Source organism: Anabrus simplex, chromosome 1, assembly GCF_040414725.1.
Source record: "Anabrus simplex isolate iqAnaSimp1 chromosome 1, ASM4041472v1, whole genome shotgun sequence".
Classification (NCBI taxonomy): Eukaryota; Metazoa; Arthropoda; class Insecta; order Orthoptera; family Tettigoniidae; genus Anabrus; species Anabrus simplex.
In genome coordinates, this window is record NC_090265.1 from 904017834 (window position 1) to 904033205 (window position 15372).

The window sequence follows — 15372 nt, forward strand, 5'->3', positions numbered from 1 at the left end:
CTGTACTTTCATATAATATATTTCTATCAGAAAAAGGAACACCAATTAAAAGAAATGAAAATCCCGTTGCACTTTGGTGGTCTTAAGAAACCTTTACAGTCTTCTCTGGATCTAATCAGGATGATATGTAATGCTTCCTTTAACCTGAGATTTATAAAATTTGGCACTTGGTACATTTCTACTGATAAGAATCCAATTATATGTAATTATGTTGCTCATTAATACAGGAAAAGTTAAAGGAAAAATAAGAAACTTTGGTAAACTAAACTCGTGTCCTCGTATTCCTTGAGCTGTTACAGCGCTTTATGTGCACATGCTGATTGGAGGTGAGCTCCATATATCTTTTTATCCACATACCAGCCCTTCTGCCAATTTTAAATCTCTGTCAGTACTGGGAATTGTTACACTGCAGAGGTGAACATATGGTGAATTCAAGGTAAAGAGAATTGAGGACCGAACTTTCGTTAAAACTTTTCAACCTGATTCAAACTTAAAATTCTGTTCAATATACAACTTGTCAAATATGTCATTGAGACAATATTTTAATGAAGAGAGTGAAGGTCTATTGATCTTTGGAGATAAAACTGGCATAACTGTAGATGGGGGCAGTAGAATAACACCCACGGTATCCCCTGCCTGTCGTGAAAGGTGACTAAAAGGGGCCTCAGGGGATCTTAACTTAGGAGTGTGTTGGTGACAACGGGGCCATTAGCTGAGTCCTGGCATTGCTTCCATTTACTTTGGTCGGGCTCCTCACTTTCATCTATCCTACACGACCTCTCTTGGTCAACTCTTGTTCTTTTCTAATCCAATCAATCAATCACTACTTATCTGCATTTAGGGCAGTCGCCCAGGTGGCAGATTCCCTATCTGTCATTTTCCTAGCCTTTTCTTAAATGATTGCAAAGAAATTGGAAATTTATGGAACATCTCCTTTGGTAAGTTAATCCAATCCCTAACTCTCCTTCTTATAAACGAATATTTGCCCCAATTTGCCATCTCTTGAATTCTAGCTTTATATTCATATTGTAATCTTTCCTACTTTTAAAGACACCACTCATACTTATTTGTCTACTGATGTCATTCCACGCCATCTCTCCACTGACAGCTCAGAACGTACCACTTCTTAAAATTACAAATTACTTATTTGATCAATCACCTATTCAATACATACAAATCTTCATAATTAGGATTTAATCCTTGTTGCAATAGTTTGAATGGGACATGTTTTTCCTGTTTTACAGGCATCATCAGCCATCATAACACCTCAAAAGTTAGATCAGGATCCTGATGTTGTTCAAAATGTATTATTGGATTTTATAAACATTTATAATCTTAAAAACTAATTACAAGTTCTTATATTGGAATTGAAAACAGTTGTGGTAGTGTAAAAATATATAGGACCAGTAGCTTGGCTGGAATTGTAGATTGACTAGATCTAAACATATTGAATGAATATGGTGTAAAATAAAGTATAACGAACTGTTGAAGTCTTTTAAGTTAGAATGTCTAAACTTTTAGGAATCTCATTCCAACTTGAAACTCGTTAGGTGAATGTTGTTGCGAACGTATCACGAACAAATGACTTCTTGTTGCAAGCTGTCCACTTCATGGCCGTATCGATGAGTATAATCAACAAATTAATCTAAAAGGCCACCTAATTAATACTTTATTTCTTTTGCCTTTGGCAAACTTAAAAATACATTAACGAACACAGTACATGTTTCGACCACTTAGTGGTCATCTTCAGCTGTATATAAAAAATCTTAGATGATAACATTTAAAAACAAACACATTGGATCTTAAAACTATATCCCATGGGAATCTAAAAACTATTGTTCTAGATGCTTTAAATGAAATGGAAGATGGGGGGGGGGGGGAGGGGGTAAGGAGATTTATGTGAATGATACCTAAATTACAGTATCGTTTACAATTGTGTTTAAAAACTTAAATGATGAAAAACATATTTAAAATATTTAAAAGCGTCTATGGTAAAATTCTTTTTGATAACATTAGGTGGCGTGAATAAAAAGTTTGTGTTTGTAATAATCTTCAGGCATTTGTGAGAAAATAATAACTTAATTAAAATTCGTGTCTGTGGTGATGTTCAACACTTTGTTTTTAATAAACATACTTTAAAATATTCTAAAGTGTCTATGGTAAGGCACTTATTCAAAAAACACTTGTGCTTGAATGAAAGTTTGTCATATGCACCAGTCTTCAGGTATTTGTTGTTTATATTTAATAACTTCCTTGAGTGATATTCTTGTGGTTAAAAGGCCGTGTTGACTGTTTAACTTCTGAGAATTGCTCTTCGGAATGTGATAAAAGAAATTGTGTTAGTCGTTTAACTTGCTAAAACCCTGTAGTGGCTTCTGTTATATAAAATGGCGATCTGATTCGGGCAGCTTGCCTCGCGGTCTGTAACCAGCAGGAGATCGTAATATATTAAAATATGACATATGATAAAAGTAAAAAGGCTCCGAATTCTAAATAGATAGCGGGAAGATATTTGTATTCGAGATTGCGTGGCCTTGACTTACTTTATCTGGCAAATGTTTAATTCGCGTTGCCTTGGAGAACTGCCTTCGTGCACGACCTAGTGTGATAGCGGTGTGACATGGTCTGATTGTTCGTGGAATATTCCGGAGGAAGGGGAAGTAGAGTTGTGTCGTCATCTAGTACGTCTTGTGAGGGGGGAGGGATTACTGGTTGTGTTTCAGTGACGTCATGTTCGAGTATTTCATTTGTTGGTCTTGTTTGTTTACTGTTTACTATTTTCACGTATTTACTGAATTGTTCGTATAGGAGGTTTTTTCGTTCGTTTCGTTTAGATTCCGTTCCCTGTTCTCTAGTTTATCGAGAGTAATGTGGATGTTTTCTAGGTTATTCATTAAACTTCCTTTATTAATCCTACTGATAATTTGGAGATCTTGTCTGATGTTAGTGAAATTGTGATTTGCCTCCTTCATATGAGCTCCCATAGCAGAGTATCTTCTGTATTTCTCTGCATTAACATTCAAATCAGATTAATAGTAACAAGTTTAAGGTAATTGAGAAAGACCCCACCCTGAAAATCCAAAGGAATTTGAAAGGAATACTGAAGCAATGCACCTTCCTTTTAAATGACCAAGAAGTCCATAAACTCATAAATATGAACCCTGGACTTCCTAAGGCAAGAACTATGCCTAAATTACATAAAAAGGACGTACCTATTAGACCAGTAATTAATTTTCGGAAAAGTCCTACGTACAAAGCCTCTCAATTTATTCATAAGTTTTTGTCCCAAAACTATGTTTTTTATACCAAAACCTCGATAAAAAAACTCTAAAGAGATTTGTAAGGCCGCTAAAGATTTCAAATTAACTTGTTCTCACGTAACAAGTTCCTTCGACATTAAAGACATGTATACGAACATTCCTATAAAAGACACTATCAAGATTATAAAAACTAATTTATTAGACCACAAACGCATCAGTAAACCTGAAATAGAAAACTTCATAACTATCCTGGAATTCGTATTGAACCATAATTTCTTTTCTTTTAATAATAAAATTTATCAGCACCGGCCTCCGGAATTTTAGCGAACATATACCTCGATCACTTGGAATACACTCAGATAGTAGGCCACATTAAAGGACTAGATTTCTGGATACGCTTTGTTGACGATACTTTTGTCATTATAAACAAAGAACTGAATGACAGTCAAAGTATTCTAAATATCTTGAATACTTTAGACCCAAACATTAAATTTACAGCGGAAGAAGAAGAAGAAGAAGGTACACTCAATTTTCTAGATATTCAAACAATTCGGATAAACAACCATTTCCAGTTTAAAATACACAGAAAACCCACTTTTACACCAACTACAATTAAAAGCGATTCTTTACATCCCACTTCACAAAAGAAATCCGCCTACTACAGTTTCGACAACAGGGCCTTTGATATCCCGTTAAGAAATACAGACAGAAAGAAGGAACTATCTTTCATTCGTCAACAAGCCTTACATAACGGTTTCAGTTTGAAATTCATTAACAAAATAATTACCAAGTGCAAATATCAACAACAAATTAAACTAAAGCAACAATCGGAGAATGCAAAGAAATACGTCAAATTCACCTTTAATAACCCGAGGATTTATGAAATCACGAATTTGTTTAAGAAGCACAATACCAAAATAGCTTTCTCAACCAACAACAATATAAAACACAGATTTTTTAATCACAATAAATTCAATAAACTTAAAGATGACGAATTCCAGGAATCTGGCATTTACAGATTGACATGTACCCAGTGCAAAAAAACATACGTGGGGCAATCCGGGAAGAGCTTTTTAATTAGATATCAGGAACATGTTAATGCAGAGAAATACAGAAGATACTCTGCTATGGGAGCTCATATGAAGGAGGCAAATCACAATTTGACTAACATCAGACAAGATCTCCAAATTATCAGTAGGATTAATAAAGGAAGTTTAATGAATAACCTAGAAAACATCCACATTACTCTCGATAAACTAGAGAACAGGGAATGGAATCTAAACGAAACGAACGAAAAAAACCTCCTATATGAACAATTCGGTAAATACGTGAAAATGGTAAACAGTAAACAAACAAGACCAACAAATGAAATACTCGAACATGACGTCACTGAAACACAACCAGTAATCCCTCCCCCCTCATAAGACGTACTAGATGACGACACAACTCTACTTCCCCTTCCTCCGGAATATTCCACGAACAATCAGACCATGTCACACCGCTATCACACTAGGTCGTGCACGAAGGCAGTTCTCCAAGGCAACGCGGATTAAACATTTGCCAGATAAGGTAAGTCAAGGCCACGCAATCTGGAATACAAATATCTTCCCGCTATCTATTTAGAATTCGGAGCCTTTTTACTTATATCATATGTCATATTTTAATATATTACGATCTCCTGCTGGTTACAGATCGCGAGGCAAGCTGCCCGAATCAGATCGCCATTTTATATAACAGAAGCCACCACAGGGTTTTAGCAAGTTAAACGACTAACACAATTTCTTTTATCACATTCCGAAGAGCAATTCTCAGAAGTTAAACAGTCGACACGGCCTTTTAACCACAAGAATATCACTCAAGGAAGTTATTAAATATAAACAACAAATACCTGAAGACTGGTGCATATGACATAAACTTTCATTCAAGCACAAGTGTTTTTTGAATAAGTGCCTTACCATAGACACTTTAGAATATTTTAAAGTATGTTTATTAAAAACAAAGTGTTTAACATCACCACAGACACGAATTTTAATTAAGTTATTATTTTCTCACAAATGCCTGAAGATTATTACAAACACAAACTTTTTATTCACGCCACCTAATGTTATCAAAAAGAATTTTACCATAGACGCTTTTAAATATTTTAAATATGTTTTTCATCATTTAAGTTTTTAAACACAATTGTAAACGATACTGTAATTTAGGTATCATTCACATAAATCTCCTTACCCCCCCCCCCCCATCTTCCATTTCATTTAAAGCATCTAGAACAATAGTTTTTAGATTCCCATGGGATATAGTTTTAAGATCCAATGTGCTTGCTTTTAAATGATATCATCTAAGATTTTTTATATACAGCTGAAGATGACCACTAAGTGGTCGAAACATGTACTGTGTTTGTTAATGTATTTTTAAGTTTGCCAAAGGCAAAAGAAATAAAGTATCGATTAGGTGGCCTTTTAGATTAATTTGTTGACAAATGACTTCTGTTGTAAAAATCTGGCTAAAATTTTGTGTTCAAATGAGCTTAAATATCATTTTAGAACATATATCATTAAAAATACAGTATGTTCGAATTAAAGTTTTTCAGGCTGTCTAACATTGGGAGATATTTCTGATTTTTATTAGCTTCCAAAGAAACTTAAATGTAATTATTTGTCGTAACCGGTATTGTCCTCCATTCGTAGTTATAGTAATATTGTTGTAGCTGTTAGAGGAACTGATTAGCACTGCTTAGTTTATAAGGCTGGAATCGTTTTCATCTAAGCGAGTTGGTCAAAAGGGTATGTTCAAACATTTATGTTAGATGTTGTATAGGGCCTAAGAGGATTGCCGAAATACGTGTTGGAAGTCTGCGATTAAAAGAAGCTATGTAAATTTAGATGCCAATGGGAATAATCTGATTTGAATGTTGATGCCGATGGTTTATCACTTACCCCCTTGACTGTTGTAATGTCTAGCAGTGTTAACTGCGCCTGAACGACTGACAGTCGCTGTGCTTCTGCTTCTCGCATTATAACAGTGTGGATGTTGTAGCGAGAAGTGTCTCGGGAAAGGAGGGGTGGGCTGAGCTTTATGATCGTGTGTTGTGTGCGGAGGGGAATTGATGGAAGCGGAAGAGGGGGGGAGTTATATCTGCTGGTATGGTGGGAGTATTTAAAGATGTAGATTTAAAGACTTTAAAAAAAAAAAAAACAACACTATCCTCTCAATTTAATGTTTTTAGTAATTTTGGAATTTGTTTCTATAGAGGGATTTTCATTTCTATTAGATTGTTTAAGTAAATATATATTTACTTAAACATATTCTGTCATTAATTTGCCTTTTTCTGTTCTTTTAATGATCTTTAAATCTTGTTCTATTGTGGTAAATTGATGTCCAGTTTCCTTCATATGAGAACTCATTGTGGAGAATTTATTGTGCTATGACGCGTTAAAATGTTCTAAATATTGAGTATGAAAACTGCAACCTGTTTGTCCAATGTAAGAAAAATTGCATTGTGAACAAGAAAAGTCTATATATTCCAGAGCTTGAATAGAGGTTATTGGTTGAGTTGACATTGTTATGATTAAAAAATATATTCTGGTTAGTATTTTGAGTCTTAAAGATAATGTTAACTTTTTTTTAGGGGATTTGCAACTTGATAAATAGCCGGATTTGTGCATGTGAAGGTTGCAAATTTAGATTTATTGCGTTTAGTCGGGGAGAGATTTGTCGCTAATTTAAGTTTGACCTTGTTGATAATTCTATTGATCATATCTGTTTTGTAATCATTAAATTTTGCTAACTCTAATCAACAACAAAAATTACCAGAAAGCAACTGAAAAAATAAAAATCACAGACAAACTTGAAGACTTAGTACACAACCTTAACCCATTGCCTTGCAATGACGGAAATTTCCGTCATTGTCCGCGGGTTGCCATAAATGCAATGACGGAAATTTCCGTCCACCCTCTTTATTGCTTTGTTGAGGTTTCCAAGGATACATATCGATATTTTTTTGCAATCCCAACATGTCTACGAGATGTTGGTAATCGTATTTCAGCTATCTTTGCCCTTCAGCTACGTATTTCGCCGCCAAAGAGTCTAAATACGATCGAGTAAATTGCCGCGTAAAGCTTTAGTGAAGGTAAAGTCAACGTCATGGCTGAGTCAGATGAAGCTCGAATATTACGTTTTTTGGAGGAAAGCGATGTCAATGACGGTTTTTCCGATGAAAGTGATACTGAATTACCTTCAAGTGACGTTAGCATTAGTAATTCCGAAGAATTAGATGACATTATTGAATAAAATGAAGACGGTAACGCAGGTGGGCGTGTGCATAACCTAGAAAACTGAACGTGTACACAAACAGACAATGTACCAAATAATATGTGGTGTAATCTTCTTGCTACCACAGAGTTCAGTTCTCCAAGCCCCATAGTTTTTCTTCTGCTGAAAGAAGGTATTGATCCGGTTTGTCAGTCTTGTAATTATTATTATTATTATTATTATTATTATTATTATTATTATTATTATTATTATTATTATTTCCTTATGCCCAACTATTGAGCGCAATTAAACTTATTTAGCTGATGTCGTTGACTTTTCCTTCTCCCAAAATCTCTTCATCTTCTCACTGTGGCTTTTCTTGCGAGGTCTGCTATGACTCCAGAGGAAAAAAATCCCAAGGGAAAGAACAGGGGTGAATCCCGCTATGGATGTGATAAGTGTAAGGTGGCACTGCATGTATATGAGTGTTTTAAGATCTACCACACTGTGTTGAACTATTGTTAGAATGTGAACTGTGTTTCAGTGTGTTAACTTGCTGTAGCAAAAGTGATCTATTTTAAGTCAGATTAAATTGCAATCACTGTATATTTATTTTCAAGAAAAATTGCAGTTCAATGGGTTAAACAAATTGCAGAAGACCTAGCTCCAATTAAACCACGTAAAAAACACCAATGGTGGAACAGTGAATGTGATGAAACAGTGGAGAAAAGACATCAGGCATGGCTATTACATCAGTCCCAAAAGACAGAAATATCCTATCAAAAGCTAGTAAAACAGAGAAAAGAAACTACCCAAGTCTTAAGAAGAATAAAAAGACAACATCATAAGGACACCCTGCAGTTAATTGAAGAACAGTTCAGTAAAACTAAATCAAGGGACTACTACAAAACCTTCAGAAAGCAGCTCCAAAAATATGAACCCCCGACCCTACTGATGAAGGATGAAGATGGTAAGCTAGCCCATAACAATAAAGACAATGCAGAAATTCTGGCTAAACATTTCAACAAGCTTTTAAATTGTGAGGAACCCACAGAACTCCTTCATTTGGACACCAACACCCCAATAAAAACATCACCAGAAAACATCAATCCCCCCACAATAAAGGAAGTCTACCAAGCTCTGAATAAATTAAAAAACTACAAAGCGCCAGGAGAAGATCAGACCTTTGCGGAAATCTGGAAATATGCAGGAACCTCAGCAAAAGTTGCCCTCCATCAACAACTTGTCTCTATCTGGATTAAAGAAGAACTACCAGAACACTGCACAACAGCCCTCATTCATCCTCTGCACAAAAAAGGGGACAAAACCGACCCTAATAACTACAGGGGAATCTCTCTCCTAGACATAACATACAAAATATTTTCAATAATCATCCTTAATAGGATAAGTTTACAACTTGAGAAAGAACTAGGAGAATATCAAGGAGGTTTCAGACCCTGGAGGAGCTGTCCTGATCAGATCATGAGTCTTAAGTTGATAATGGACTATAACAGGAGAAGAAACAGATATGGTGATAACATTTGTAGATTTCAAGAAAGCTTATGATTGCATCCATAGAGAATCTCTGTTTAAAATTTTAAGACACCTTGGACTACACCCCAAATTAATAAACATGATAAAATTGACTCTCACCAATACCAAGTCAAAAGTGAAGTTTAGGGGTGAAACATCAGAGACATTTGAAATTAAAACTGGACTACGGCAGGGAGATGGGCTCTCACCACTATTATTTAACTGTGCTCTAGAAATGGTAATGAGGGAATGGTTTAGAAAATGTCTCCCCAAAATAAAGATTGGCCGAAAAATCAAAACAAATTGCCTGGGTTTTGCTGACGATTTAGCATTACTAGCAGTGGACATAAAAGAAGCAAAAACCCAGATATCAGAACTTCAAAACATTGCAAATAAAATTGGCCTCAAAATATCATTTGAAAAAACAGAAATTATGCCCCAAAAACCAACACAGCTAAAAGAAGTCACCATAAATGGTAATAAAATCAAAATAGTAACTCAGTTTAAATATCTTGGAGAAGTAATAACACATAACTTAAATGAAAAAATCTCAATCCAAGTAAGAACAAATAGATTAGCTAAAGCACAAAAATTAACATGGGATATCTACAAAAAGAAATGTCTATCAATAAATACAAAAATAAAACACTACAACACAGTTATAAAACCGGAAGCTACATATGCAGCAGAAACACTCTTTTACCTGAATAAACAATCAAAGACTGACAGACTTCAGAAAATTGAAAGGAGGATTGGAAGAACCTGTATCAACAAAAAATATCAGAAAGATGGACAGTGGCGGTTAATACCTAACAAAGTCGTGTACAAAGAGCTAGAACCCATTACAGATACTATGCGTAAGAGGAGACTGGGATTCTTTGGACATATCATGAGGATGCAGGACTCGAGACTTCTGAAACAACTAGTACAACACAATCTCGTCTCAAAAAATACCACAACAGGATGTAAATGGATCAGAGAAGTAAGAGAGGATCTGAAGGAAATAGGCCTTACAACAGAAGACACCAAAAATAAGATAAAATTGAATACAAAACTCAAGAATACAAACCTCCGCTTTACCCTTACACAAAACAAACCAACAACACGCACATTTTCAACTGAGGAAAGGGCACGAAGATCGGAGCGTCTGAAGAAGTACTGAGAGGACCGCAAAGCCCGAACAATCCCTTCAAAGAGACCTGAACGACGGACTGACTAAAGTGATTCTATGTGGTCATAAAATAAGAAGAAGAAGAATTAAGTTCTTTTTTAGGTTGCTTGCCGAGAGGCAGATTTTAAATGCTCTGTATACTAAACTATGAAAGGCTGCGTGTTTATGGGAATTTGGGTGTAGAGAATTGTTTTTTATTTTTATTGGGACATAAGTTGGTTTTCTTGAACTTGTTAATGATGCGTGTTATGTTAATATCAAGAAAATTTATATTGTTATTCTCGCCCTTGTTTGTAAACTTTATTTTATAATATATATTATTTAGAAATTCAAGAATTTTTTCACTATTGTTGTGTTGTTTGTCTATTATTACAAAAGTGTCGTCCATGTACCTGAGCCATAAGCAGAGCTCTTTAATTTTTGTCACTATCTTGTTGTGTTCCAAATTGTCCATGTATATATCTGCTAAAATTCCTTAAATGGGATCACCCATTGCCAAACCTTTCTGATGGTAAATTTTATCGTTGAAAGTAAAGTAGTTGTGTTGTTTAGTACAAAACTTAATATTTCAAATTTACTTAAGTTGCTATGTCTAGAAAGATTAACTTCGATAATATTGATAGTTTCATTGACAGGTATATTGGGATACATATATGTAATATATATGTAAGGAACACATTGTGCGGTTGGGTTGTAGGTTGAATTTATTTAATCATTCTCAAAAGTCTAATGAGTTTCTAATAGGAGTTTAATTTGTAAATACAGTTCAATAACAAACAAAGCTATACTCTATAATTTAATAGAAAAATAATGCCATCTTTTACAGACTTTTTTCTTAAGGGCAAAGGATCTTGTAAGGTTTCTCATAAAGAAATGCTCCTTTTTCTGGTACACAAGTTATCACTTTGCAGTAAGTTAACCCATGAACACCTAGCATTGCATATGTGCAATGGCGTGCTAGTGCTCTTTTCGTTCAATGTATGAAGTTGTTTTCCAGTAAAAGAATGAAAATTGCGCACGTATTCGGTGAAGGGAAGTGTTGTACTTTGTTCGAGTCGGTTAATCAATAGTCACCGCTTGATTGTTGATTTCAATTATCGCATATCTGCTTAATTTATCAAGGAAGTCCTGTCATGTATGCTCCAAACTAATATTCACCATGCCTGCTGCTGTTTAACATGGATTTCTTCTTGTTATGTTCACCTACAAATCATTGGCCTGTTATGTAAGTAGATATTATTTAATTGAAGTATCCTGTTTAAAGCATGAATTATTATGTTTTGTAGCCCAGAAGTATTATTATTTTTGTCAAGCCGGGGTATGTTGAAAATTATTCGATTTTTTGTAGCGCGTGAGTTTTACTGATAGCCCTTTTCAAAAGTTGGCAGGTATGGTTGTGCCAGTAGGAACTAAAGTCAACAGGAAAAAAACTCTTGAGAAGTTTAAAATCTGCTGAAGAACCTCTTTGGAATTGGATGGGAATCTGCAGTATTATGCAGATGTACTGAAGAACTTACAACATAATGGTGCTAATGGTGAGAGTGATGGTAACGAGAATACGGGCACGTCACGCATGTGTGAACACAAGAACTGTGGTGATGTGGTAGGGCCTTAATTTGTGCAGTCAGAGTGAAATGATGTAACGATCATACATAGTGTTGTGCAATTATTTATTATATGAATGTTAATAATATGCTTTTGTAAGCTGTGTAAACAATATTGTTGTAAGTAGAAATGAAGTGAAATAGTGTCACAGCAAAACCAGCCAACTTACACAGTTTTATTTGATATAAAATTTACTGTGATATTTGGCATTAATATCGTTGGGACTACTGTATAAGTACATCTCAGTAAAAAAAAAAAATTAATACGTGGGTCGAGTCATAAGTCATGGCAACTATTTTTTTTTTTTTTTTTCTCGCAAACAGCAGACAGCACGGAAAATCTAAGATATGCATTTGGAAATATAGGGCATGTACTTATGCACAGTGCCTGAAGACAAATTCTGACTTCAGGAGATTCTCGTAGGAAAGTGACAGAACACCGGCCATTGGTAAACATTGTTTTATTATGGTATAGACAGCAAATACACAAGACTACTATAAAGGACAGGTTTCCGCTGTGCGTTGCCAGCGGTGGGATAGCCGCTGAATACTATTCGCTGCATGTGTATCGCTAACGTGTGACACCTCTCTCCGAAATGCTGTTACGATGTCCTCTTTGTTAGCAAACCGTTGTCCACCTAATGCTACCTGCAGCTCTGCATGGCATTGGCGTGCATTTCTGCCGCGGAGTACTGCTATTTTAATATACGATTGTTGTTCCTGCTTGTTGACTTCCATTTTGTGATGCTCTCAATCACACACTGAACTTGGGGGCATGCTTAGACCCACACTGTTTTTTGCATACACCATCTAGGGGCATCGTACGCAAGTGCATACCGGATGTTTCCAAGATTTTCTGTTTTGTCTCCTGTTCGCGAGAAAAAAACAGTTTTCATGACTTATGACTCAACCTACGTATAATAAATATACGTTTTTTTCATTTTTCTGAATTTTGCTTAAGGTGCAGTTGGCTGGTGAGCTTGCAGTTGGGAGATAGTGGGATCGTATCCCACTGTCGGCAGCCCTGAAGATGATTTTTCCGTGTTTCCCATTTTCACTCCAGGCAAATGCTGGTGCTGTACCTTAATTAAGGCCACGGTCACTTCCTTTCAACTTCTAGCCCACTCCTATCCCATCATTGCTATTAAGACCTATCTGTATCGGTGCAATGTGAAGCAGATAGTTAAAGAAGAAAAAAGAGCAGATGTCAATTTGCACATATTTCCTTTTATCACAGTCTCTGGATGATGATCAGATTGATGTATTCAGTTATGTTTGACCATCCTTGATTGAATTCATGAATCCAATTTGATAATCATACAGTCTACTATAATCCTTACATACTATTTCTGGAAATGGGCTAGATGCACTGCTAAGGATCTCAAAACATCCTGAGCTTAACTTACTGCAAAGTTATAACTTGTGTACCAGAGCATTTCTTTATGAGAAACCTTACAAGATCCTTTGCCCTTAAGAAAAAAGTCTGTAAAAGATGGCATTATTTTTCTATTAAATTATAGAGTATAGCTTTGTTCATTATTGAACTGCATTTACAAATGAAATGATTAGCATCTGCAATGGAACTCAACAAGCTTACATATTTTTTTAGCTTTTAATTTGAGTTGTGCAGATACCTCATTTATGTGGAATCTGGTAATGAATCTATCTGTAGATTGCATTCAGTTAACTGTGTGTTGTTGGTAAGTTTCTTTCATCTAAAACTAAATGACTTTTTAATAGTTTGTAGCCTTGGATATAATACATCTTAATTACTTTTGCAGGTATGTCCATTCTCAGGTGATGTGATTGCACTAGCAATGATGCGTATACAGGCTACAGTAAAAACAAAAGGATTAGCAAAGAGCCAAAGGTACGTAATTTCATTCTTTGTTTTATATTTGACTAGCTGTTCGTTTAGCATGTGCATGATTTTATTTTTGTCAACCCCTCAAGTTGCTCTTGAGATTCTGAGGCAAGCAGACATGCAGCTGTCAGCAGATTGTCATGACGTTGGCTATTTACTTCCTGCTTCTCAGTGGCCCTTTACAGTTTCATCTTTTGTATTATTGCTGCTTTTCATATGACTCTTCCTTCTGGTGTAAAAACCAAGTATCCAGTCAATATTCAAAAAGTAGACTACAGACAGATTACAAAGCCTTTAAACATTGCCAAGATTATTTCCATACCAACTCCTCATGGAGTTCGTTCTGGCTCTTGGACTTAAGCTTTCACACGATGATCAATAAGTCCCTTATTTTTCACTTCATAGGTGAACAAGAAAGTTTGTGAATGATATTTTAAATACATTTTGTCATGGACAATTTTCCTATAAAACCATCCATAAATGAGGTAGGCCTACATCGAGACTTACGTTTAACACATTGGGTGCCACGTATCACCATATGCTGTCATGCTGTTTTTCAAATTTGAGATAGACACCATATCGCATCACACAGTTCTTGAAGTCAGAGTTGGCGTGACACCATATGGTGGCACAGCAGAGTTTTGTGTGATGTACTGTTGAAGAACAGCTGTGACATCTGTGCACATAACATTGGTACTACTTGAAGAGCAAAGTACATGGTCCATTCCAGCAGTGTATTTCTACTATGTACCGCCATATGGCACCACAGTATTCTTCCAAAATCACTGACTGTCCTGTAGTCTTTTTCACAAGAGTAAGCGTGCTAAATGTTCATTTCTCTTTTACGTGTGAATTATCATTCAATCTGTATAGTTGTGCAAAACTATAAAGAACTGGAAGGTATAGGTAATATTCTTGGTGAAAATGGTAAGCGGCTTGCTAAGAAGAAAATTAGTGATATGGATATTCGTGAATTACTAATGGATTCTGATGGTGTGGAAGATTTGTGTTGATGACAGTGAATATAACTCTAGTGATGATGTCTCTAGTGAGAGCATGATGGATGGATCGAGTGATGCGGATGACAGTGGCGATACTGAAAGTGATGTGTTATAGGTAGGGATGGTGCTAGTGCAAATGGTGTAGACAATCATGTGAACAATAATGACTGTGGTCCTTTTGTAGGACACAGAAATATATTCCATTTACATGCCAGGCGCTTGTTCGTAACAGATGTTCTTGATTTGATAGTACTACAAACTAATCTCAGTGCAACTCATACGCTTTCTGTATATTAAGCATTCTAGTCGTTTGAAGGAGCGATTTGATACTACAAAGGAGGAAATTAAAGTTTTGTGGGTTTGAGATTGTGGATGGGTCTCATAAGAATGCCTTTGTTATCAAATTACTGGAGCCAATTTTCTGTATATGCAAAACGTTCAGTAGGTAAGGCAATGCCAATAAATTGTTTTCAGTTACTACTACAATTCTAGCACTTTGTTCCCAACAGTGCTCTTGCTGGAAAGTTGCACAGGATTGAGCCACTGTTAAATATCATGCATAAGAACTATGAGTGTCAGAACTCCAGGTAAAAACCCCGTAGTGCATGTGAAAGTGAACAGTCCAAACGAAAAGTCAAAGTATACGGCGAATATAGCCTGGAAAGTTTACATAGTGTCAGTTTAGTGA

General features: G+C 35.6%; 1 protein-coding gene across 1 annotated transcript in view; it reads left to right on the forward strand.

Moving 5' to 3' along the window:
• LOC136874673 (uncharacterized) overlaps positions 1–15372 on the forward strand; it is a 158735-nt gene that overhangs the window by 67679 nt on the left and 75684 nt on the right. The window contains exon 8 of the mRNA XM_067148314.2: positions 13601–13689. Within this exon, the coding sequence (XP_067004415.2) occupies positions 13601–13689 (89 nt within the window). The remainder of the gene's footprint in view (positions 1–13600; positions 13690–15372) is intronic.